Source organism: Martes martes, assembly GCF_963455335.1.
Source record: "Martes martes genome assembly, chromosome: 5".
Lineage (NCBI taxonomy): Eukaryota > Metazoa > Chordata > Mammalia > Carnivora > Mustelidae > Martes > Martes martes.
The window spans coordinates 96,372,244-96,400,054 of NC_137892.1; the positions used below are offsets into that span (position 1 = coordinate 96,372,244).

Here is a 27,811-nt window from a genome sequence, read left to right on the forward strand (position 1 = left end):
TACTACACTGCAGTCCGCTAGCTGCAGTGGCTGGGAAACCAGGAAAGGTGATTTGTCATGGTTGGCATAGAACATTTTGGCCCCAAACCAAATCAAGGTTTTATCAGCATGGAAGAAGTCACGACTAGGTATTGTGAAAGCAACTGATTCTGCCTGAGAATGGTGACCTTCCCTGTGCTTGTCCCTGTAGTAGCAATATCATACAGTCACTACAAAGTAATATAGCAGCATCTGTCATTAGATTATAAATTGATGTGGGCAGGGACTCTGTCCTGTTATTCTTTGTATCCCTAATGCCTGACACATACCTGATACAAAGGAGTTGCTCAATAAATATCAATTACACAAAACAACAGATGAATGTATATGTGTATTTAACACGTTTTGAGTTAATTTTCCAAGTGTCTGTGACAGTTGACCATTAAACAATGGAAATTTGAACTGAAGGGGTCACTTAGACGTGGCTTTTTCTCCTTCCAATAAATACAGTATAGTACTGTAAATATATTTTCTCTTCCTTATGATGTTCTTTTTTTCCTTAAGATTTTCTTTCTAACATTTTCTTTTCTCTAGCTTGCTTTATTATAAGAATACAGTATAGGGGTGCCTGGGTGGCTCAGTGGGTTAAAGCCGCTGCCTTCGGCTCAGGTCATGATCCCAGCGTCCTGGGATCAAGCCCCGCATCGGGCTCTCTGCTCAGCAGGGAGCCTGCTTCCTCCCTTCTCTCTCTGCCTGCCTCGCTGCCTACTTGTGATCTGTCTGTCAAATAAATAAATAAAATCTTAAAAAAAAAAAAAGAATACAGTATATCATACGTATAACATACAAATTATGTATTAATCAACTAGTTATGTTATCAGTAAAGCTTCCAGTCAACTGTAGGCTATTAGTAGTTAAGTTCTGGGGGAGTCAAAATTTACGCACAAATTTTCACTTGCTCCGCGCAACTCCATTGTTGTTCAAAGGTCACCTGTACATACCTAGGGAGTAGTTAGGATTTGCTGCACTTCTTACTGCTGCTACCTAGACTTTTCTGCCAGAAGATTTTGAGAAAAGGTTTGTTGTTTCAGTTTCAAAATTGCATTTTGGACTTTGAATAATATACATGTAAAGACAAATGACATTTATGTTTAGCAAATGGTATTTGTAGTCACATTGTGACTTTTATTTTTCTGTGACCTTTATTTTTCAGAAGTGTAATAGAAATTGTTATTAAAATGTCTATTGCAACAATTCATAACCCTGTTTGCTATTTAATGATCCGGGTCTATTATCTCAACAAAATCATTTAATTTAGACCCATCTGTTAGGACACAATTTCTTGGAGGCAGTATCACTCAAGGATTAAACTCAAGCCCAGATCATAAGATTCTCAAGGGATTGTCAATGACCTTTTCAGATGGAGCCCCATGTGGAGGAGTCTGCCTAGGCCCTCCTAGTTAATTTCTATCTCTGGTCCTCATTTTAGCATTTTGCAAAGGGACTTTGCATGAGGGGGCCTAAGATCTGTCTCATAGAAATAGGAAGTGTGTACTGCTACACCTGATCCCTTCATGCCTTCTCCCAGTAGCTGTGATAAAAGCCATGGCAGGACCTTTTTTTTTTTTTAAACATAGACTCATCATGTCCCACCAAGATTTTATATTCCTCTCATGAATTGCAGTACCATCCATATATCCATCCAGATCAGAACCCCGGGAGTCCTGGAGGCTGCCCTCCTTCTTTACTACCTCTTGCCCACTGAATGGTTCTTAGAACTGCTTACTGTGTCTGTCTGTGCCACTGCTCTAAGTATAGGTAGGTCCTTATCTTGTCTCCCATGGATAGGCCAGATTCTTCCGATTGAGTTCCCTGTATCTTTTTTTTTTTTTTAAGATTTTATTTATTTATTTGACAGACAGAGATCACAAGTAGGCAGAGAAGCAGGCAGAGAGAGAGAGAGAGAGAGAGGAGGAAGCAGGCTCCCCGCTGAGCAGAGAGCCTGATGTGGGGCTCGATCCCAGGACACTGAGATCATGACCTGAGCCAAAGGTAGAGGCTTTAACCCACTAAGTCACCCAGTTGCCCTGGTTTCCCTGTATCTTATCGTAATGTTTTCAAAAACCGTTCTCACATTTCACATTTCTCTTGGACAGATCTTTCTAAAATGTGTATCTTTCTGAAATGTGTATTCAGCCATGTCACTGCCCTGTATAAGAACTTTCAGTGCCTGCCCACTGATTCCAGACTAAAGTTGGAGCTCCTCTGTCAACGGTCACATCACGACCACTTCAGCACTATCCCTTATCCCTTTTCCCTACTATTTCATGTAACTACAACCAGAAACCCCTTGGATTTCCTTTCTCACTCCCATAGCTTTGTTCTTGTGGTTGCCTCAGCCTAGAATGCCCTATACCACCCACCTCTCCCCACTTTGCTGGTTAACTCTTACTCATTCTTTAACACTCACTGAATTTGGGAAGGCTTCCCCACTGCTCCTTCTTCTCCCCTACCATAACTGTGTTTGGCACCTGTCACTCTATGCATACCTCACTGATCACTGTTCTATGCCTGCTCTGCTGGGTGCCAGTAGGCACCCTCTGTGGGCAAGGGCACTCATGAGTCTTCTCTGCATCCTCAGTGCCTGGCACAGAAAAAGCAGCTGGTTCATTTCTGTCAACTGGTTAAATAAAGAAATAGGAAGGGGAAAAGTTGGCTTGCAGACATGTTAAATAGGCTGAATTGTTTATTTAATGTAATTGTGACTTTTAAATGAGCACAGTGTTTCTGTATCAGTATATCCTTATATGTCTGTTTACTTTTATCATGTGTGCTATAAATGCTATGTTGTATTCCTGATAAAGACATATTCTGCATTTGGTTTTTAGGTTAAAGCCATTCACATCCACTCTGACATGTTCTCAGTTCAGAATGGCTTGCTGACACCAACACTAAAGGCTAAGAGACCTGAGCTGAGAGAGTACTTCAAAAAACAAATAGAAGAGCTTTACTCAATCTCCATGTGAAGTTCCAGGAAAGTTCTTCTCAGTATAATGGACTGTGTAGCAATACTGTAGTTACTCTTGAAAGTAATGAATCAGAATGATGCAGCTGAAAATGAATAAGCACGTGAGCTTATGATTGAGCCTTTTCCTGTCCCAAGAGGTCTTTAACAATATTTTCTCTATCATCACTGAGTACACTTTATTTTTATTAAAATGATATTGTAACAAGCTGCTAAAAATATCACAGATGGCAATGTAAAAATCAAGACTTTTCTCAAGGACTGTGTATCACTAAAAGTAATATATTCCCAATGTTCACAGAACTATTAAACATAAAGGAAAAACATAACTGATATACTGTACTTAATTATTTGTGGAATAGTACCCAGATAGTAACCAGATACAGCAAATTTCTAGACAATGTGGACTACCTCATTCAATAACTGATTGTCAAAATAACAGTTAAATCAGACTTAAAACATTAAAATTATGTGTACAGAATCATGCTAAAACAAAACATAATGCACATTCTGCATAACTTCACAGTCTTTATACATGACAATTCTTATTAATGTAAATAAGTTTTCCCTCTCATTTTTACATTTATTCATGAAAAATGCAAATTCAGATATTCTTGAAACAAATGTTATGTTTATATAACATTTTACAAAGATCTTTCAATACATTTTCTCATTAAACTCATTAAAATTTCAGGAACTACCCAGAAAAAAAAATGTACAAAGACTTCAAGGATAATATGTGTATATCTGTGGACTTCTTACAAGTGAATTCTAAAAGATGTCTGTTGACTGACTGCACAATGAATGGACCTTTGGGGAAGACTTGGGAAAAGAAACCCAGAATTATTTCTCAGGATAGACAGCAATTAATGTCCCTATGTTCCTTGCTGGGTTCTTCCGGCCTTCCATTCTCAATATGTCCGTGCCAGGCCTGGGAAATCCAGTATGGCTATGATCCTGAACAAGGGGAGGAGGGAATGTTATTTCCAAAGAAAACAGGTTTCAACAACTTAATTTTGAAGAATTTCTTCAAAATACCCGTAGAAGACTTTTAAGTCCATCATAGATAAATATCTCATAGGGCATAATTCCATTCATAAAATCCTTAAATGCTTCTAAGCTTAACCGTGGAAACCTCCTTTCTTGCATCATGTGTTTAGATACTTCTTGCACCTGAGTGCCGACAATCTCATATAATTAAAGCCAGAATGGATAGCAGTTAGGTTCCAAGCTACAGACTGTACATCTGCTCAAGGAACCATCCCTAGGCAAGTTTTTTCTTCTGTAGAGACAGGACTCCGCAAGCAGACATGGAGGTGTAGTGCTCACAGTCCAGAAGTTCCTCTCTGCTGGAGGAAATCCAAGCTGTAAATAAATGCTATTGGTTAAAAAAAAATGCATTATCGCACAGGCCTACTGGATGAATCTGTATCAGTGATTATAACATATTTCAGTCTTGGCAAAAGTGGATCACACCTTTATTTGATGCATTTACCCAATTTTTACATATTCCTTTGGTAGATTTTTTCTGCAGACCCTTTACTTACACTTACAAATCTGACTTTTAGTATATGAGCTAGTTCAATGCATACTGACTTTTCAAGGCAATTCTGAAAAAACAAATTCTTAAAATGTCCAAGGCTACATCCATATAGCATTAATTTTTTATATTTAATATGTTCAACTAATTGAAAGAGAAAATCATTACCTGAATTAGATAGTCATACTATTTTAAATAAGACAAGTAGCTTCACATCTGAAGAAAATGAAACTGCTTCCCATTGTCCTTCCACTCAACCAAAATTTCATAGTTGTCTTTTGTTTCCAAAAGGATTTTTGACAATGTAACATAAGCAAATAAATTAAAACTTATACTGATTCTATTTATACCTCACTGTAGTTAGATATGATTGATTACGGACAGCTTAAGCATTTCTTCTTTTTCTCACTTTAAAGATCTTCATGTATCTTCTGGTCTTCCTGATCTGTGTGAAAAGCATCACACTTGGGCCAATAAATAGGTTACAGCAGATGTGCTGAGAAAAGTAAACTTTTGGCGCTAAATATACTGCAGGTACATTTATCTATTCCTCTGTTTGAATCCACTTAATTTTTTAATAAAGGAGAAATGAAACAATACATGTTAATGGAAAAAAATCCCTCTTGTTTCAGATTTCCCAACTTAATGTTGGAAAATTTTGTATTTCTCTATAACGAATATGGGAAAAGGCTATGTACTTAGGATGTTCACATTTGTAATGGACATCAGATCGGATATAAATCTAGAGGTTTAAAAGAGATCAATTACAGAAAACGTGTTCCTAAATGTTTGGCCTTTTATCAAGTTTCCATTAAAATGTAAATTAGTAACATAATTAGGAATATAAATTAGTAATTTTCACATTTTGCAAACTAATCCTGTATATATTTTAAAATAAGATATACACCATTTTTTTTTCCTTTTGCCATGAAAGAGATCTTTATATTGCATTGTGATTCCCCTCCAGGCAGGAGAGAAACTGAGGTGTTGGCGTGGGGGCATACTTCCACATTAAGGAATTCACAAACTCACAAGTCCAAGGAATAAATATACCATGTCTCCCTCATATGTACAAGTCAAAATTTCATTCTAAATTTAAGTAAACTGCAAGCATGAGAAAAAAATAGGACTTTGCATTGCAATTTTTATAGTCAGGTAATGTTTCAGCGACTTGAAGGTACACTTAATTTGGCTGTATTACCCATCAATGAACTGATCATCTTTTATTTTTTCTGCAGTAAAGAAAATGAATTATTCTTTATTTTCCAAATGTACAAAGCACAAAGGTGATATAGTTATTTAGAATACAAAATACTATGAAATGAATGTAAACAATGGAAAAATGTATTTTTTGCATGAAAACAGAGTACTTACAAACTTGCTTCATATCTCAGGAAAAAAAAAGAATGAATAATCATATATAAAATTGATAAATTATGTTGAATTAAGTTGCTGTATTTTCTTGCCTGTTTTTATTTTAAGGAAGCATAAACATGAAAAGAAAACAAACCTGATAGTCTGAATTTTCTTCTCAAGTATGCACACAGTCCTTTCTGTGATTCTAACTGCAGTGAGAATGGGATTAGCATTCAAGCGAGGAACAAAGCCCTAAAGGAGGAACTCTCGACTTAGAACAATGAATGATCATAACCCAGAGGCAACAGATAAATACCTGGAATACAAGCATTTCTAAACCTTGTCCCAAACTGAAAAGGTTCTGTTGAGGTGACAGTGGCTTTTAGACGTTCATTTGACTGATTAATTTTCCTTGTTAAGTCACTGCAACAATTGCATGGGGCAGGAGGAAATGGATATTTTTTGAAGAATTGCTTATTCTACTTTCAATTTTTAAAAATTGAGATTAAAAATTACTTTTTAAATATGCATAGAAGTATCTTAACTATAATTATATTTTTAGTTGCTTTGTTATAATAGCATGCCTATCAAATATAAAATGCATTTATGAAAACTTTTGTAAAAAATAAAGATTTTTTCATTTCTCAAAGCTGCTTATAATTACTATTTTATATATTTATATAACATAATCCCTGTAGTTAGCATATTAATAGTCATTGATAACTGTAAACATTGTATAGAGCTTTATCACACTAGTCAGGATACTCTGTATTCTTTTTAAGGATCCTCAGACTTCAGATTACAGTCCCCACCCAGAGACTCTCTCCTTTGCTTTGCACATTTCCTTTTACCAAATGTGTCCTGGATTTTTATGTGTCCTGAATTTAAATAATTTTTACACATTTAAAAAAACAAATACCTGTATTCAAATTTTCCATTGTAATACCTCTTAAACAACATTTCTACAATTTCTTTTACCCATATACAAACTAATGGTTACAATTTCTTACTATGTGCCTCAGTTATGCAGATTATGCCTTCTCTACAGATTTGCTATTGCCTACCCCTCCATTCTCAAAGCTGTTAGTATAGTTGGGGCCATTCTCATCTCTTGTCTGGAAGATTACTGCTCTTTCTTCTTCTTTTTTTTTTTTTTTTAAGATTTTATTTATTTGACAAAGAGATCACAAGCAGGCAGAGAGGCAGGCAGAGAGAGAGGAAGGGAAGCAGGCTCCCTGCTGAGCAGAGAGCCTGATGCGATGCGGGGCTCCAGGACCCTGGGATCATGACCTGAGCGGAAGGCAGAGGCTTTAACCCACTGAGCCACCCAGGTGCCCCCATTACTGCTCTTTCTTAATTAGTCTTCCTGTTTCCACCCCAGCTTCCTTAAATTTCACCACCCACATTTCAGTCAGTGTGATCTTTCTAAATTAAAAATCTGGTCACGCCACTCTCCTGATTAATATTCCTTCGATGACTTCCCATAGTTTCCAGGATAAAGTTCAGACTCCCTGTTCCAGCACACAAGACCTAGCATCTCTTCTCTTGCCCTTCCCCCATGGAGCCTGGGCTCCAGTCATACTAGCTACTTTATGTAGTGTCCTAAAAGCTTCATGCTTTTCTGTGCCTCCATGTGGCACATATAGTCCCCTTTTCATAGAATGCCATAGCCTTTAATCCCCCTGCTAACTTTCACCACACAGCTCTTAAAACAGCTCAACTATCCTTTATCTTAGAAGATTCCCTTTGCCCCACTCCCACTCCCACTGTGAGTTGCCTCAAGTTGTAGCCCCAGTGCAGAAGGTCTGGTCCATAGCGGATGCTCAAGAAATATCCATTTAGGGGTACCTGGGTGGCTCAAGTTAGTTAATTGTCTGCCTTTGGCCCTGGTCATGATCTCAGGGTCCTGGGATCAAGCCCCATGTCGGGTTCCCTACTCAGCTGGGAGTCAGCTTCTCCCTCTCCTCCCTGCTTGTACTCTCTCTTGTGATCTCTGTCTCTCTCCCTGAAATAAATAAAACTTTAAAAAAATAAAATTAAAGAAGAAATATCCATTTAAGAAAAATCCCCTTGGTTCTTTTTCATACATTCATGCATAATGTGCATATGCATTAAGATCGCAATCCCTTGAGGATATGTTTCATCTATCACTGTGGTTTTGTTCATTCTTGTCAAGTAAAGAAAAATAAAAATAAACTGGTTGTCAGTTGCACCTTGAAACCTATGGATACTACCACAAACAAAACTACTCAGTGGGTCGGTCACTCCATAAAAAATACAGAAAGATTTCCTCTGAGCTCCTGGGAATCCTAAAGCCACAGACAGGCTATTTAAAAAACAAGAACAAAAATATTTCTTCTGAAATCTCTCCAAATTTGGAATTTGTTTTCCCATGGAAGTTTGCCACTCCATAACTGCTCCAAACCTAGTCAAACTCATAACATAACTGAACTGAAACAGTGAGCAGAATCCTGAGTCTAGATATGGAAGGAGTGCAAAGGGAAATGGGAGAAGTTCAGTTTAACACTCAAAGATGAATGCTTGCACTGGCATTTGTGTATTTGGGGTAGAATGGGGGAGACAGACAGATAATTGAATTGAGATGTGTCTGCCCTACCTCATCCTTTTGTATGGGACACATCCCCTTCCCTTTTATAGCCTGGTTCTGGGCGAAGCTTTAAAAAGACCAAGTCTGTCTGTAGTCTCTTTAATCCCCTTGCTACCCAGGGCCTCAAACTCCTTTCCTTGCTCCCTCTACCCCCTGCCCAATCATGTGTTAGGAAGAACGGGGTCATGACAAACACACTAGGCAAATGCCAGCAGACTCATGCCACCTAGGCCAATCATCAGTCATAATGAGCCTCCCTAGGCTGTAGTTTACTCAGCTGCAGAATGAGGAGGCAACTAGATTATCTCCAAGGACCTCTTTTGGCTCAAGAAATCATTTGTAAGTTTATTTCCAGTTTTGAAACCCTATGTATTAACTCCTATGAATCTTTACTTGATGGCATTTCAGTAAATGCAGACCAGTGAGTGAGACAGACCTCTATAGGGCCACCAAAGCACAGATTGGCTTTTGCTTTAAGCTGCTTTCCTTTTTCATTGTTTCTTCCATTTCTAGGTATAGGGCATGGAAGAACCCAGACCTCCCACAGGTCATTTAAGAACTCCAAGTTTTTTTCACAACAGCCCCCAAAGGGAGAGAGGAGAGCCTGGAGACCCAACTTGTAAACTAGAGACTGCCTGTCAGCATATTATGGATATAACTAAAGAAAGGAGGTTGAAATATGAGAATTGCTTTGTACTGTAAAAACACTATGAGATCCTAGACTGAAGGACACCTCTGTATCACCAGGACCTACCACCATGTCTAACACAGACTAAGGTGCTGAGTAAGTATTGATTCAGGGACTCAAAGCACTGTATCTAATTAGGTAAGACTACCCACCTTCTGTTCTTGAAAGCTAAGTTTTAATGATTACTTATATATTGAATCAACTGTCGTGACTTTCTATGAGCCTATTTTAAATTTTAAAAAATTCAGAGTGATTTCATTATGAAAATACTGTGGCTGTATGTGTGCTATAGTCACACATATACACTATTGGAGCATCACCAAAAAAGTCGAGTTTTTGTCATTTTATCTCTACAAATGCATTTTTAATGTTGTGAAATGTCATTTTTAAAAATAGGAAGATGGTTATTGTGTGCACAATATGTTCATCAGATGCAGCCAGATGGTTCAACCACACTGTACGGAGAGAGGGAGGTCATTCCCACGTTCCTGCAATGATGCCCAGCAAACGCGCCGAGCCCCAAGACAGTGGGAGGTAAGAAATTCTCTACCTTGACCATAAGGCTGCCCAGATGTCCAGGAGACAGCTCCTGGACAGGGGCCAAGGGATTCCACTATCCTTTAGAAGAAATATCCTGGAAACAAGATCTCCGAATGCTCAAATACCATGGCCCCGGGACTGAAGCTCATTGCTCAGGAGGATATTCTCTACTGGTTTAATGTACTTTTGTTCCCGTCTGATCTTCCCGCACTGAGTCAGGTGACGCCCCACCACCGCCCCTGTCCCCCTCTGCCCCCCACCCCCACTAGATTCCCTATGTTCCCAACACTCTTATTACCAGGGCTTTAACGCAATGTTACAAGGAGATGGGCTGAGCCATCAGTAGCATCACGTGACAGGCTCATCACACCAAGGGAAAAATGAAACGCAGAGGAGCAACCTCCTGGACGACGAAAAGCCTTTTCCCCATAAACTTACCTTCAGGCGAGAAACGGGTGAGTCTGTACCACCAGGCGGCAACCCTGCGGGCCTACTGCCAAATACCCCGACGCTACGCCCCCGGGGAGGCGGGGCCGTCTTCAGGGGGCGGAGCCTCCTCCACGTTACTCCGCGTCCCAGAAGCTATCGCGCGGCTTGGTCAAGATAAAAAAGGGTGGGAGCGTAGCGGGAGGCGCCGGTCAGTCAGGCGTTGGTGCTTTAGGCTTTTATCTTTTCGTCGTGCTCGTGTCGTACTATTCCGCAGGCAGCTACGTTGCCCAGACGGTGGCTCACTCAGACTGTAGATTGTTTCCTCCCGAGGGCGAAGAGACAGGCTGTGAAGGGCCAAGAGGTCCCTGAGGCCTTGGGGGTGGGGTGGCAATGTGGTCACTACGGGTGTATACCCGCAAGAAGCGGGCGGGCCAGAGGCTCAACCTAACCCCGACGCTGGACCTAGGCCCCACCGCGAAAGTAGAGGACCTACCAGGTCCAGGCAGAAGGCACTCTGCGCACCGTAAGCCCCAGCTGACAAGGCCTATGGAGCAGGGCCCAGGGTGGGCGAGCACAAGGGCGGGGGTGACTAGTCCTCAGCCCAGGGACACCCGAGGGCAGCAAGACGGCTTCCAGGGCTTTGCCCTGAAATATATCGTCCTCTCTTAGGCTTGAAAGGGAAAGCGCATCGTTTGCAGAAGATCTCAGAGAAAGCAGAGTGCAGTGGGCAGGGAGTTAGCGGTTCTAAGACACCGAGGTGCGTAAGCCACTAGTGCCAAACCTGTGCCCTCTGCCTCCTCAAAACTTTAGTCCTCCTTTTCCGCCTGTAGGCCCTCATTCTAAGTGTCAAGGAAGAAATAACTGTAATACTATTTACTATTTGGCTGCTATTGGAACATAGACCCAGAAATTTGACTTTAGAAAGATTTAGTTACTTAAAAGATTTATTTATTTGAGAGAGAGGGAGAGAGAAGACAGAGGGAGAGAGACTCCCAAGCCGACTCCCTGGGAAGCGCGGAGCCCCAGGAGTTTGATCTCAGGACCCAGGAGATCATGACCTCAGCCTAAATCTTCAGTGGAGGCTCAACTGACTGAGCCACCCAGGTGCCCCTGGAAATATTTATTTAAAAAAAAATTTTTAAAGAGCAGTTTTGCCAACTTACCTAAAAGCAAATGAGATAAAACCTTCAGGAAAGCATTTGTAGCACCAGCGAATATTGGTACAATTAACCCACTGGAGTCTTTACTTTTTCCTAATGACGTCCCCAAATAGCCTTTAAGATTCTGAACAGTGTGAACTGTGAACAGAGAAGGGGAGAGCCAAGTCCAGACCATGCAAATTAATTGTGTTATTTGTTTGTTAGCGGTCAGTTAAGAGTTACAGGACAGAAAAGCCTGCAAGAAAATAGCACTAATGAAGAGCCCCCGGATGAGAAAGTTGCTCCATTGAGGGTATGTATATTTCTCTTACGGACCTTGGATATACTTAAAACAGAGGCCAATGGTAACTGATGTGCCTTCAGATTAAAGTGTAATAAGAATTTTGTTCAATAGAGACTGCATAGCTTCCTAGCGTTTTTGTAAACATTGGTGTTTTCTCTTTAGACAGGGCCTTGAATTTCTAATTCTGGTGGAAGATTCATGGGCGAATCTTTTTTGTTTTTAATTTCCGTTGACACAGATTTGAGAAATGCCCATTACTCACTAATTTTCTATAAAACAGCTATCTGTAAGTTTTTCTTAGTAACTCCCTTATGTTTAGTAGCAGTTAAACCATTTTAAAGCCATTTTCATTCTCATTTGAATTTCCTTTGATGACTAGTAACAGTGTTCATTACCATTAGAATATATAACTTCTTGATTTACTGTATTTAATATGGATTCTGTACACTATTTTAAGGATATGTAGTAATTTGGAAAGATACAGAATTTAAAAATTGCTTGTGACTCATTTACCATTATCATTAAATAGTCATGTTTCAGAGCTTTAGCTTATATATCTCTCTAAAACATGTGTTTTGGGGGTGGGCAGTTTCAACAAATGGCACTTTTTTTTTTTTAACAAATGGCATTTTTTAAAAAGGCCTTTACCCTAGATTTTAAGTGTTAAGTGTTCCTTGTAGATGTTTCAGATTATGCAAAAAAAAAAAAAAGTGCTTAAAAAGTTCCCTCTAATTTTTATGTATTTCCTTACATTCCTTTTTCTGGTTTTTTTTTTTACAATCTCTTTTTCGATTTAGAAATTGTTATCTTACTGTATATTCCTCTAACACTAAATGGCCTTCAAAAATATGATTTTTAGTGTCTAAATAGTGCTTTGTCTTATAGATAAATATACTGTAATTTATATAACTATTTTCCGGTGGTTGGAGGATTGAGATTATTTCCCAGGTTTTACCATTTTAGGTATCAGTGGACATTGTACCACAGAAGTTTTTTGTGTACCTTAAAATTGTTATCCTAAGACAAATAACTTTGCAGTGGGTCGAGGGTTGGATCATGTTTAAAGTTTGATTCATGTTGGCCGCTTGGCACCATTTTACCTGATACTTAAAAAGTACATATATTTTATTGAACATGACATCTGAAACTAATGATGTACTATATGTTGGCTAATTTAATTTAAATTTTTTAAAAAAGGAAAAAGGAAAAAAATGCATATATTTGATAGATGAAAAGTAGCATGTTATTTGATACTGCATTTCTCTGAATGCAGTGTCTCTGAATGTAAAATTTACACTTTTTTCCCCTCCTTTTATTGGCCATTTGTGTTTATTTTTTGTGAAATGCTTATTGATATATATATTGAAGATAGTTACACTTTATACACACATAACAAATAATTTTATATTTTTTTGTTTGCCTTTAATCATAATTCTGGTATTTTAACTTATCACTCTTTTCCTTCATTTTGCTTTCATATTTAGAGAAAGAAAAGCCCTTCCAGCCTAGGGGATCAGAAAAATATTCACCTTTAATGTCTAGTTGCTGATTTATCCAGTAGTTAGTTGACTAGTATATTGCTGACTCTGTAGATATGTCCATGTTGTTATATTTTAGTATTTATTTTTAGATTTAATATTAAGTATCAGATTACATCTGTGATCAGTAGGCTAAAAGAATCTATTACATATGGAAACTGATATACAATGTTGATATTATTTTCAAAATAACTGAACTAGTGTGATATAATATTATAATATGAAAATATTCAGTCTCATAATTTGTGCTATATCTTTAATTCTTGTTTCCCTTAGGAGTCAGTGACTGATGACCTCCAGGTTGACTGTAGTTCATCCAATAGTGAGCTAGAATCAGGTAAGATTTTCAGATGTGAACTCTCTCAGCTTTGTTTCTTACAAATAGAAGCATCCATTTGTATTTTTGCCTCATCTTCCCATCTCAGTGGAAGAAGTGTCTTTCTCCTAGTCCAAGGTGAATCCTACGTGTACAATGGACCTCATCCTCATCCTTCAAGCACACTCCAGTCAATTAAAATTGAGATAAATACTACAAAAGAGATTGACTTGAGTGTAACTAATTGAGTTTAATTAGAAAGTTTAGGGAAGGATTCCATGAGGGAATAGCAATTGAATTGACTTAGGGAGAAAAGGAGAAATTAACTGTGCAAGGAGATGAGTTAAGAGCCATCCAGGAGAGGGAACAGCATGTGTAAAGACCCTAATATGGCACTAAGCCTTGTGAGTTCTATAAACTGAAAGAAAGCCAATGTGTCTGTAGTACAGAGAGAAGGGGGGAATGCAGTAATAAGCCAAGGTTCAACAGACAGAGGCCTTGCATAACATTGTAGGCCATGTCAAAGATTTTGGTGTTTGTATTTGTAGCAGCAAGAAGCCACTGAAGTCTTACTTACTTAAATGGCTGTGGTATGGAAATAAGCAGAATGGATGCAAATAGACCAGGTAGGGGGTTATATAGTAGTTTAGGGGGAAATGATGGCACTTTGTGCTAAAAGATGACATTGGAAATGGAACAAAGTGGGCATAACTCATGACTATTTTAGGAAATGAAACTGACAGAGTTTGGCAAATGAAGAATGAAGTAGATGGAGGTATCAAAGATGACATCTGTTTCTGGCTTGCATAACTGGATATAAGGTGGTGCCATTTACTGAAAAAAAATCTTGTTTGAGGGAAGGATCATAAATTATGTTTTTAATATAAGTTATGGGTACTTTTAAGATGATTAAGTAGAATGCCATATGGGCAGTTGGATATGGAGGGAAGCTGATAGGAAATGTGTGAGCCATCTACATATTGTTGTAATCAAAGTTATTTTAAAAAATAAGAAAGGATGCCATCAGCACACCAGAAATACTAAGGAATTCTTAAAAGCAGATGAGATCAGATTGCTGAATATTTGAAGAACAGAGAAAAACCACTGCTGTGGTAAGAACAGCTCTAGAGACATTTGAAACAGTTGGTCAATAAATGCAAAAAAAAAAAAAAGAAAGAAAGAAAGAAAAAAAATAGTAATAGAAAGGACCCTGAAGGAATTGTCAAGGTGATGGATTAAACACTACATTATGTAACTATGTGGCCTGGTTCCTCCTCCTCATCCCTTTCTTACACTGGAAACATTGGCAGTTACAATGCTGGCTGCCAGGATAAACCATGGAAACTCTCCTAAGCAAAGAGAACTAAGGGTTTGGATTCTAAGTGTCAATTTTGAGGCTGGAATGAGAAGCAGAAGAGAGTCTGAAGTAACTGCAGAATGCCACAAAGATCACAGAGGGATAAAAAGGTGAAAGAGATAGATTATGCTTATGCTTATTAACCTCAGGGTGCAGATGTAGTATGACTCTGAAGTGGAATTTCTTTCTTTTTTTTTTTTTTCCTTAAGACATTTTATGTATTTTTTTAGAGAGCAGAGTGAACATGGGCATGTGAGAGAGAAGGAGCAGGAAGAGCGGCAGAAGCAGATTCCCTGCTGAGCAGAGAGCCCAGTATAGGGCTCTGTCCCAGGACTCTGGGATTATGAGCTGAGCTGATGGCAGACACTTATCCGACTGAGCCACCCAGGCACCTCTGAAGTGGGATTTCTTTTCTTTCTTTTCTTTTCTTTTTTTTTTTTTTAAGATTTTATTTATTTATTTGACAGACAGAGATCACAAGTAGGCAGAGAGGCAGGCAGAGAAGAGAGGAGGAAGCAGGCTCCCCACAGAGCAGAGAGCCTGATGCAGGGCTCCATCCCAGGACCCTGGGATCGTTGACCCAAGCTGAAGGCAGAGGCTTTAATCCACTGAGCCACCCAGGTGTCCCTGAAGTGGAATTTCTGATAATGGAGCCTTGTAGTGTGTACACTAGCCAGACAATTAGGACAGTGCTCCATGTAACCTCCAATACCCAGAAAATACAGGAGGACATCACCATGCAGAACACAGGTTCTCAGAATGTCTCATCACTCATAAGTCTCCAGAAGTAGGCTGCTGTTTCAGAGTGTATATGCACTGCTATACAAGCAAAGATTTTCAAGTAGAGATAGAAACAGACAACCAGGAGCAGCCAAACCTTTGAATAAAATCAGTGGCATGGAAGAGAGGCAACAAATTGAGCAAACAGAGTAACTTTAACAGCTGAGAAATAGCAAAAAACTTTAAATATCTCTTTGAAGACAAGAGGCCGGGGCACCTGGGTAGCTCAGTGTGTTAAGCATCTGCCTTCAGCTCAGGTCATGATCCCAGCGTCCTGGGATGGAGCTCCACATCAGGCTCCTTGCTATGTGGGGAGTTTGCATCTCCCTCTGCCTGTCCCCCTGCTCGTGTTCCCTCTCCCTCAAATAAATAAATAAAATATTGAAAAAAATAAAGACAAGAGACCACTGGATCCATAATATAACAATCTGTTTTAACAAAAATTATAGTCCCTAGAAACTAAAAATATCATCAAATTTTAAAACTCAGAAAATGATCTGAATATTGAAATGAATTCAGCTCAAAACCAAATTAGCTGGCTAGAAAGTAGAATAGAGAAATATTTCCTAGAATATAGTACAAAAGAACATGAAAGGTGCTCAACAAATGCATTTCCTTCCTTCTCCTCTCTTTTTATGTTTAACTTGTACTTGTTCTTGAAGAAAAAAAAAAAATCAGGTGCTGTCTCTACTGGGAACTCTCTTGACCCATCTTCTCTCTTCCTACATGAGTTGTTCTTTCCTGGGAATTCTGTGGTACTCTTTGTATACTTCCGTTAGGACTCAAAACAGTAGTATTATTGCTTTTGTTACTTTGGGTGCTAAAGCCATTGAGAATAAGCCCTACCTTTTATGTTCCTATCTCATGTTTGGGACATTATATAATTGCAAATTCTTGTTGAATGAGTTTTATACTCTGTTTAGAGAAAATAAACTATTTAATCTTAATTATTATTTTCTTAAATTGTACTTTATTTTTTTTTAAAGATTTTATTTATTTATTTGACAGACAGAGATCACAAGTAGGCAGACAGGCAGGCAGACAGAGAGAGGGGGAAGCAGGCTCCCTGCTGAGCAGAGAGCCCGATGCGGGACTCGATCCCAGGACCCTGAGATCATGACCTGAGCCGAAGGCAGAGGCTTAACCCACTGGGCCACCCAGGCGCCCTTAAATTGTACTTTAAATACATAATATATGTCATTGGTTACTAGATTTATCAAGTTGATGTGTAAAAGGTAGAAGGAAATAGAGACTAGACTGTCTCTAATTTGCAAACTGGTTGTATTCTAACACATCATTGTCAACTGATATTTGAAACCTACAATACTTTTTCCCATAATAAAATGTAAATGTTTAGGTTTCGAACAGCCTACAGAATTCTATTTAATATATAAGTAACCATCTTAATTCTGTCTTGGAATGTAGTTAATTTTGCAACATGATGAAAATTAATTCAAGACTTTATATTTAGTATAGAAGATTGAACATAGACATTTACTTCTCCCTTTCCTGAGAGAGAAGGAAAAAATAATTGAGAGCTAGATGCCTAAAGTAAGGATAAATGAAGAAACAAACTGATCCAAGCTATAGTTTCAGGAATTAGAGGCATCACATATTCCTGAAGAAATGTGTACAGATAGTGTTGAATATAGGAGGATTTTTAGGAATCTTTGAAAGTAATGGTTAAATGCTTTGCTCCCTTCCCTAACGGTGTGGTCAGACAATTACTCTTCTTCCTACCTTGGCAGTCCAGATACATTGAAGCACAGGATCTGGACTCAGGGATGCCATATTGAAAAGTAGTAGGGGTACAGGGAGGAGGGAAGGAAATTAACTAAAGTTTGTATACTTAGTGGTGTAACTTTTGGGCCCATTATCCCACCTTACCCCACTCGGGAAAATACTCCTCAAAAAAGACCGGAGGATTCTGCTTTTAGAATCTTCTTTGACCAGAAGGAGACCTATATTCTGGCAGTAATGACCTGGTCCCTATCTTAAATACCCTTCTGTGAAGCCCAGTACTTCTTAAATCACACTCATGGACCTAGAATTTCCAATTAATGTTTTAGAGCATCATTCTTGAACATTCAAGAATTAAAAGGCATTTAATGAAAGCATTTCAAATAAATGGTACCAAACAAAAAGAAGCTTGAAGGATACAGTGCAAAGTAAAGAAAAATTTTAAAAGCCATCTTTTCATTATCCTCAGGATAATGAAAATATGTATCCAAGATAAAAGTATGGACTACTATGAAAAGGAGCAGTTGGAAAACAAAAAGTATTCTTAAAAAATAAAAATACGGAGGAGTCAAGATGGCGGAGAAGTAGCAGGCTGAGATGACATCAGGTAGCAGGAGATCAGCTGGATAGCTTATCTAACCATTGTGAATACCTACAAATCCAATGGGAAATCGAAGAGAAGAAGAGCAACAATTCTAGAAACAGAAAATCGATCACTTTCTGAAAGGTAGGACCTGCGGAGAAGTGAATCCAAAGTGACGGGAAGATAGACCCCGGGGAGAGGGGCTGGCTCCTGGCAAGCGGCGGAGCAACGGAGCACAAAATCGGGACTTTTAAAAGTCTGCTCCACTGGGAGACATCGCTCCAGAGGCTAAACCGGGGGGAAACCCAGGCGGGGTCAGCATAACCCCAAGTCCCGCGGGGTCACAGAAGGACCGGGGGTGTCTGAGTGCCGCAGAGCTCACAGGTATTAGAGCGGGGAAGCCGGCTACAGCGACAAAGCCGAGGAAGTGAACTCTCAGCCTGGGGTTACCTTGTGCCGGTCGCAGCCTGGGTGGGCTCGGAGCGCGGCCGGAGGCCACGGAGACGGAAGCGACCTGGCGCTTTTCTCCAGGTTCCAGCAATTGACTGCTTTCCTCAAGGCGCGACTGCAGGCCAGGGAGGTGGGGCGGTTGGGCGCTTTTCTCTAAGAGCGCACTGAGGAGCGGAACCCCGAGCTCTCGGCTCCTCCGGGCAGAGAGATTGGGAGGCCGCCATCTTCATTCCCGTCCTCCGGAACTCTACGGAAAGCGCTCAGGGAACAAAAGCTCCCGAAAGCAAACCCAAGCAGATTACATAGCCCGGCCCCTGGCAAGGGCGGTGCAATTCCGCCTGCGGCAAAGACACTTGAGAATCACCACAACAGGCCCCTCCCCCAGAAGATCAACAAGAAACCCAGCCAAGACCAACTTCGCTCACCAAGAACAGCGGAATTCCACAGCAGGAGAAAGCAAATCTTATCTGGACAAAATGACAAGGCAGAAAAACTCACCTCAAAAAAAAGAACAAGAGGCCGTACCGAAGGCTGGAGACCTAATCAATACGGACATTGGTAACATGACAGATCTAGAGTTCAGAATGATAATTCTCAAGGTTCTAGCCGGGCTCGAAAAAGGCATAGAAGATATTAGAGAAACCCTCTCCGGAGAGATAAAAGCCCTTTCTGGAGAAATAAAAGAACTAAAATCTAACCAAGTTCAAATCAAAAAAGCTATTAATGAGGTGCAATCAAAAATAGAAGCTCTCACTGCTAGGATAAATGAGGCAGAAGAAAGAATTAGTGACATAGAAGACCAAATGACAGAGAATAAAGAAGCTGAGCAAAAGAGAGACAAACAAATACTGGACCACGAGGAGAGAATTCGAGAGATAAGCGACACCATAAGACGACACAACATTAGAATAATTGGGATTCCAGAAAAAGAAGAAAGAGAGAGGGGAGCAGAAGGTATATTGGAGACAATTATTGGAGAGATTTTCCCTAATATGGCAAAGGGAACAAACATCAAAATCCAGGAGATGTTAAGAACGCCCCTCAAAATCAATAAAAATAGGTCCACACCTCGTCACCTGATAGTAAAATTTACAAGTCTTAGCGACAAAGAGAAAATCCTGAAAGCAGCCCAGGAAAAGAAGTCTGTTACATACAAGGGTAAAAACATTAGATTGGCAGCGGACCTATCCACAGAGACCTGGCAGGCCAGAAAGAACTGGCATGATATATTCAGAGCACTAAACGAGAAAAACATGCAGCCAAGAATACTGTATCCGGCTAGGCTATCATTGAAAATAGAAGGAGAGATAAAGAGCTTCCAGGACAAACAAAAGCTGAAAGAATTTGCATACACCAAACCAACTCTACAGGAAATATTGAAAGGGGTCCTCTAAGCAAAGAGAGACCCTAAAAGTAGTAGATCATAAAGAAACAAAGACAATATACAGTAACAGTCACCTTACAGGCAATACAATGGCACTAAATTCATATCTCTCGATACTTACCCTGCATGTTAATGGGCTAAATGCCCCAATCAAAGGACACAGGGTATCAGAATGGATAAAAAAACAAAGCCCATCAATATGCTGCCTACAAGAAACTCATTTTAGACCTGAAGACACCTCCAGATTTAAAGTGAGGGGGTGGAAAACAATGTACCATGCTAATGGACATCAGAAGAAAGCTGGGGTGGCAATCCTTATATCAGATCAATTAGATTTTAAGCCAAAGACTATAATAAGAGATGAGGAAGGTCACTATATCATACTCAAAGGGTCTGTCCAACAAGAAGACCTAACAATCTTAAATATCTATGCCCCTAACATGGGAGCAGCCAACTATATAAACCAATTAATAACAAAATCAAAGAAATACATCGACAGTAATACAATAATAGCAGGGGACTTTAACACTCCCCTCACTGAAATGGACAGATCATCCAAGCAAAAGATCAAGAAGGAAATAAAGGCCTTAAATGACACACTGGACCAGATGGACATCACAGATATATTCAGAACATTCCATCCCAAAGCAAATGAATATACATTCTTCTCTAGTGCACATGGAACATTCTCCAGAATAGACCACATCCTGGGTCATAAATCAGGTCTCAATCGGTACCAAAAGATTGAGATCATTCCCTGCATATTTTCAGACCACGATGCTCTGAAGCTAGAACTCAATCACAAGAGGAAATTTGGAAAGAACACAAATACATGGAGACTAAACAGCATCCTTCTAAAAAATGAATGGGTCAACCAGGAAATTAAAGAAGAACTGAAAAAAATCATGGAAACAAATGATAATGAAAACACAACAGTTCAAAATCTGTGGGACACAACAAAGGCAGTCCTGAGAGGAAAATATATAGCGGTGCAAGCCTTTCTCAAGAAACAAGAAAGGTCTCAAATACACAACCTAACCCTACACCTAAAGGAGCTGGAGAGAGAACAAAGAAAGCCTAAACCCAGCAGGAGAAGAGAAATCATAAAGATCAGAGCAGAAATCAATGAAATAGAAACTAAAAAAAACAATAGAACAAATCAACAAAACTAGGAGCTGGTTCTTTGAAAGAATTAATAAGATTGACAAACCCCTGGCCAGACTTATCAAAAAGAAAAGAGAAAGGATGCAAATAAATAAAATTATGAATGAAAGAGGGGAGATCACAACCAACACCAAAGAAATACAAACAATTATAAGAACATACTACGAGCAACTCTACGCCAACAAATTTGACAACCTGGAAGAAATGGATACATTTCTAGAGACATATAAACTACCACAACTGAACCAGGAAGAAATAGATAACCTGAACAGACCCATAACCAGTAAGGAGATTGAAACAGTCATCAAAAATCTCCAAACAAACCAAAGTCCAGGACCAGACGGCTTCCCAGGGGGAATTCTACCAAACATTTAAAGAAGAATTAATTCCTATTCTCCTGAAACTGTTCCAAAAAATAGAAATGGAAGGAAAACTTCCAAACTCATTCTATGAGGTCAGCATTACCTTGATCCCAAAACCAGACAAGGATCCCACCAAAAAAGAGAATTACAGACCAATATCCTTAATGAACACAGATGCGAAAATTCTCACTAAAATACTGGCCAATAGGATCCAACAGTACATTAAAAGGATTATTCACCACGACCAAGTGGGATTTATTCCAGGGCTGCAAGGTTGGTTCAACATCCGCAAATCCATCAATGGGATACAATACATTAATAAAAGAAAGAGTAAGAACCATATGATACTCTCAATAGATGCTGAAAAAGCATTTGACAAAGTGCAGCATCCCTTCCTGATTAAAACTCTTCGAAGTGTAGGGATAGAAGGCACATACCTCAGTATTATCAAAGCCATCTATGAAAAACCCACCACAAATATCATTCTCAATGGAGAAAAACTGAAAGCTTTTCCGCTAAGGTCAGGAACACAGCAGGGATGTCCGTTATCACCACTGCTGTTCAACATAGTACTAGAAGTCCTAGCCTCAGCAATCAGACAACAAAAAGAAATTAAAGGCATCCAAATTGGCAAAGAATAAGTCAAACTATCACTCTTTGCAGATGATATGATACTATATGTGGAAAACCCAAAAGGCTCCACTCCAAAACTGCTAGAACTTATACAGGAATTCAGTAAAGTGTCAGGATATAAAGTCAATGCACAGAAATCAGTCGCATTTCTTTACACTAACAACAAGACAGAAGAAAGAGAAATTAAGGAGTCGGTCCCATTTACAATTGCACCCAAAACCATAAGATACCTAGGAATAAATCTAACCAAAGAGGCAAAGAATCTGTACTCAGAAAACTATAAAGTACTCATGAAAGAAATTGAGGAAGACACAAAGAAATGGAAAAATATTCCATGCTCATGGATTGGAAGAACAAATATTGTGAAAATGTCTATTCTACCTAAAGCAATCTACACATTTAATGCAACCCCTATCAAAATCCCATCCACTTTTTTTAAAGAAATAGAACAAATAATCCTAAAATTTATATGGAACCAGAAAAGACCTCGAATAGCCAAAGGAATATTGAAAAAGAAAGCCAAAGTTGGTGGCATCACAATTCCAGACTTCAAGCTCTCTTACAAAGCTGTCATCGTCAAGACAGTATGGTACTGACACAAAAACAGACATATAGATCAATGGAACAGAATAGAGAGCCCAGAAATAGACCCTCAACTCTATGGTCAACTAATCTTTGACAAAGCAGGAAAGAATATCCAATGGAAAAAAGACGGCCTCTTCAACAAATGGTGCTGGGAAAATTGGACAGCCACATGCACAAAAATGAAATTGGACTATTTCCTTACACCACACACGAAAATAGACTCAAAATGGATGAAGGACCTCAATGTGAGAAAGGAATCTATCAAAATCCTTGAGGAGAATGCAGGCAGCAACCTCTTTGACCTCAACCGCAGCAACTTCTTCCTAGGAACATCGCCAGAGGCAAGGGAAGCAAGGGCAAAAATGAACTATTGGGATTTCATCAAGATCAAAAGCTTTTGCACAGCAAAGGAAACAGTGAACAAAACCAAAAGACAACTGACAGAATGGGAGAAGATATTTGCAAACGACATATCAGATAAAGGGCTAGTATCCAAAATCTATAAAGAGCTTATCAAACTCAATACCCAAAGAACAAATAATCCAGTCAAGAAATGGGCAGAGGACATGAACAGACATCTCTGCAAAGAAGACATCCAGATGGCCAATAGACACATGAAAAAATGCTCCACATCACTCGGCATCAGGGAAATACAAACCAAAACCACAATGAGATACCACCTCACACCAGTCACAATGGGTAAAATTAACAAGTCAAGAAATGACAGATGCTGGCGAGCGATGCGGAGAGAGGGGAACCCTCCTACACTGCTGGTGGGAATGCAAGCTGGTGCAACCACTCTGGAAAACAGTGTGGAGGTTCCTCAAAAAACTGAAAATAGAGCTACCCTATGACCCAGCAATTGCACTACTGGGTATATATCCTAATGATATAAACGTGGTGCTCCAAAGGGGCATGTGCACCTGAATGTTTATAGCAGCAATGTCCACAATAGCCAAACTGTGGAAAGAGCCTAGATGTCCATCAACAGATGAATGGATAAAGAAGAGGTGGTATATATACACAATGGAATACTATGCAGCCATCAAAAGACATGAAATCTTGCCATTTGCGATGACGTGGATGGAACTAGAGGGTATCATGCTTAGCGAAATAAGTCAATCGGAGAAAGACAACTATCATATGATCTCTTTGATATGAGGAAGTGGAGATGCAATGTGGGGGGGGGGCTTGGGGGGAGGTAGGAAAAGAAAAAATGAAAAGATGGGATTGGGAGGGAGACAAACCATAAAAGACTCAATCTCAAAAAACAGACTGAGGTTTGCTGGGGGGAGGGGGGACGGGAGAGGGTGGTGGGGAAATGGACATTGGGAAGGGTATGTGCTATGATGAGTGCTGTGAAATATGTAAACCTGGCGATTCACAGACCTGTACCCCTGGGGATAAAAATACATTATATGTTTATTAAAATAAAAAAAAACTTAAAAAAAAATAAAAATACAAATACAAAATTAAAAATAAATACATTATTTTCATACAAATACAAAATACAATTATAATACATTTTTTTGTACAAATTTTATACAAATATTTACACGAATTTTGTATGGTTTTTTATACAAATACAATATAATACAAATACAAAATTAAAAAGAAAACATTCTGGGCGCCTGGGTGGCTCAGTCATTAAGTGTCTGCCTTCGGCTCAGGTCATGATCCCAGGGTCCTGGGATGGAGCCCCACATCAGGCTCCTTGCTCTGCAGGAGGCCTGCTTCTTCCTCACCCACTCCCCCTGCTTGTGTTCCCTCTCTCGCTGTGTCTCTCTGTCAAATAAATAAATTAAATCTTTAAAAAAAAAAAAAAAGAAGGAAGAAAAAGAAAACATTCTGTGAAGGATTGGATGATGAATTTAAGGAAATGTTCCAAAAGTTAAACTAATATCAGAAGATAAAAGATAAAAATAGTGGCAGTGGTGACACAATTCTGTGAGTATACTAAAAATCACTTAATTGTATACTTTAAAAAGTGGAGATTTATGGAATATAAATTTTATCGCAATAAAACTACTATTTTAAAAAGAAAAATAATGGGGCGCCTGGGTGGCTCAGTGGGTTAAACCGCTGCCCTCGGCTCAGGTCATAATCTCAGGGTCCTGGGATTGAGTCCCGCAATGGGCTCTCTGCTCAGCGGGGAGCCCGCTTCCCTCTCTCTCTCTTTCTCTCTGCCTGCTTCTCTGCCTACTTGTGATCTCTCTGTGTCAAATAAATAAATAAAATCTTAAAAAAAAAAAAAAAGAAAAGAAAAATAATGAGAAGATAAGTTCAGACATTCTAACATCTGAAAAATAGTAGTTCCAGACATTATAGATTAAACAGAAAGGAAATTATTGAACACATAAAGCTAGACATTCTTCTAGAATTAAGAGAGCTCATGAGTGTATATAACAAAAGAGCCCACCAGCTGCCCATCACAATGAATGAGAAAAGACTCATACCAAGCACAACACGATGTAACTTCAAGATCCTCAGGATAAAGAGAGAAATCCTTCAGTCTTCCAGGAAAAAAATTGTTGATTGCAAATAAGCAATGGAGAATATGAATGGCATTGAGTTTCTCAAGAGCAACTCCAGAAGCTAGAACATGGTGGGGCAATGCGTTTAAAATTCTGAAGCATACAGTTTTAGCGGAGATAGAATAGATACCCGGGCAAAATTCGGTTCAGATTTCAAGACTGATGATGCCACCCATATAACCAAAAGGGTTAAGGAAAGATTTGTCACTCACATAATGAGACTTTCTAGAAAGAAGTGCATCTTCCAAATAGGACTGAAAATGGCTTGAGAGAACAGGGAGAAGAAACAGTAGAAGGGGTGTTAAGTGAGGCCAGGATGGAGTTTCCCAGCATGGTTTTAACTTGAAACCATTGCCGAAAGATGGAACATCATGGCTTTCTTATCAGCTTGCCCAGTTGTGGGGCAGAGATAGCACTGAGGTTTAAATTTGTCAAACATCAGAAAATGAAATCAGTCATTTTAATACACTAGTCTGGAATTCTATACCCAGCCAAACAATTACTCAAGCATGAAGATCGTATAAGCAAATTTCTAGACAGGTCTTCCGTCTTTTCTCATGAGATAAAGGAGATACTCCAACAAAACTAGAGCATAAATCAATAAAGGAGAAATCAAAGTATCCAGCGATCAGAGGCAATCTGATTGACTTTCTTAAGATTCAGAAAGAATTTCTTAGGATAATGGTAAAAGGGGAATTCCAAGAAGACACCTGTGCATCATGTCTAGAGGACAAGAGGTCTGACTTTGAGCAAGTGAATTGAGAGCTTCAATAGCAGTACTTCTTTAAAAAAAAGGGGAGGGGAGAGAAAAAGAAGGAAAGAGGAGAAAGGGGGAATGAGGGTGGAAAAAAAGAAAAAAGAGAAAGGAACTGATAGATAACTTGGAATTTTTAAAGTATTGAGAAGAGATGTATAATTTTCTAAATATTTGGGACAGAATAGTGATAGGTACTTAGAAAACTAATTTTAAAATTGAGTAATCAGTAATTGAAAAAAAAAACAACTTGTAGCAAAAAGGTCTGTCTATAGCTCATAGTATATGGCTTGGGTATAAATATATTTGAGCAGGCATAATAAGAGAATTGTTGAACACGTTTTAATTTAGAAATATAAAGGGAGTGTTAGAAGAAACAGCTAGTAGTTAAAAATAGTTGACTCTGGAGATTAGGGAATTATGGGGTAGTATGAGACAACAGAATGCTGTTTTGGTTACAAGCCTTATAGAACAAGTTGACTTAATAAAAGTATATATATAGTATAAGTTGACATGAAAATAACTTTAAGGGCATTTACATTTCTAACCTGTGACTCCAGAAACATCCTTCCACTGCTATAATCATGAATGTTTATGTATTCTTTTCTCTACCCAATTACCCAGACGGTGAGCATGGGGTTTTCCTAATTTCTAAGCCTGGCTGAGTTCTAGGGTTTGGTGGAAGGGATGGTTCTACTCTGTGTGTGGTGTTCATGGAATTTTGAAAACTGGAAGGCAAGAGAGATGTAACAACATGTGAGAGGGGAAGGATGAAGACAGAGTGAGAAGACTAAGAAGCAAGGACAGGGATAAGATACTCTGGGGCACTTGGAGCAAGAGAAGCAAAAGATGATCAAAGGAGTAACCTACCTATGACATCTGATGTGGTGAAGAGATTAGATTGGGTCAATCAATTTAAGTGTTGAGTGGTGGTTAGAAGAGGGGACCAGATTGGAAATAATTGTCAACTTTAAGGATGGTGCTGGAGTGGAAGAGAAAGATGTGGTAAGGTCAATGTAGGAAGGACAAAGAGTTAGTTGTCTCAGGTAGGTAATGGATGAGGAGAGATGGGCTATAAGTCAGTGCCCCCACAGGAGAAATAAATTTATCAGAGTCATGCTCCCCTTTTATCCCTAACCCTCCCAACACCCTGCCAGTTTTTATTTAGTGTTAACATCTATCTTTTCGATTGAAAGTGTTTAATAAATGCTGACTAGAGAAGACTACATTTTCCCTTTTTTTACTAAACCTGTTTCTTAAGTTTTGGTATTAATTTCTTTCCCTTTCATTTATGTTAAAGTTTTTCACTGTAGTTCATTCTTATAGGGATAACTTTAAAGACTTCTTAGTCTGGGAGATTCTCCGTTCAAATATTTTGCCCTTTATTGAAAGGTTTGTTTTCTTATTATTGAGTCTTCAGAATTTATATTCTGGATTCCAATCTATTTGCAGATGTTTTCTGTCAATCTATGACTTGTCTTTTTCTTTTAACAGTCTCTTTCAAAGAGAAGTTTTAAATTTATGAAGTTTAATGATCATTGCTGTAGTTATTGTTAATCTTAGTGTTATAAGAAATCTTTGCCTACCTCAGTGTCATGAAGATTTTCTCCTCTGCTTTTTTTTTTCTAGAACCTTTGTATTTTTAGGATTTACATTTATGTCAATGACCCATTTTTTATCTGTTGGAGGGTATGAATGCAAGTTTTTTGTTTTGTTTTGCTTTTGCATATAGGTATGCAGTTCCTTCAAGATAATTTGTTCAAAACAGTGTCCTTTCTCCACTGAATTGCCTTTGCATCTTGGTAAAAAATCAGTTGCTCGTATAAGTATAAGTCGTTTCTGGGCTTTCTGTTGAATTCCTTTGATCTATTTGTCTGTTTAAGCTCATTGTTTTTTAAATGGAATAACTAGAGTTACTTTTCCTTCTCAGCTAGTTAGTTTACAATTATGGGTTACTTATATGTAAAACTTGCATTTTGGAATCAAAAATCACAACTTAACCAAAGGAGGGGAAGAAATAAAT

General features: G+C 38.9%; 2 protein-coding genes across 8 annotated transcripts in view; both read left to right on the top strand.

Moving 5' to 3' along the window:
* Window positions 1-3,323, top strand: part of ACSL6 (acyl-CoA synthetase long chain family member 6) — a gene marked incomplete at its 5' end in the record, with an annotated part of 59,136 nt that extends 55,813 nt beyond the window's left edge. For all 7 annotated transcript variants that reach the window (XM_080804581.1, XM_080804579.1, XM_080804580.1 and 4 more), the window contains one exon: window positions 2,868-3,323. In XM_080804581.1, coding sequence (XP_080660707.1) covers window positions 2,868-3,005 — 138 coding nt within the window. In that variant the 3' untranslated portion in view covers window positions 3,006-3,323. The remainder of the gene's footprint in view (window positions 1-2,867) is intronic.
* A 7,232-nt stretch (window positions 3,324-10,555) lies between these two features.
* Window positions 10,556-27,811, top strand: part of MEIKIN (meiotic kinetochore factor) — a gene marked incomplete at both ends in the record, with an annotated part of 87,730 nt that continues 70,474 nt past the window's right edge. Inside the window, 4 exons of the mRNA XM_080803812.1 lie at window positions 10,556-10,688; window positions 10,835-10,922; window positions 11,530-11,617; window positions 13,423-13,483. Of these exons, the coding sequence (XP_080659938.1) occupies window positions 10,556-10,688; window positions 10,835-10,922; window positions 11,530-11,617; window positions 13,423-13,483 (370 nt within the window). The remainder of the gene's footprint in view (window positions 10,689-10,834; window positions 10,923-11,529; window positions 11,618-13,422; window positions 13,484-27,811) is intronic.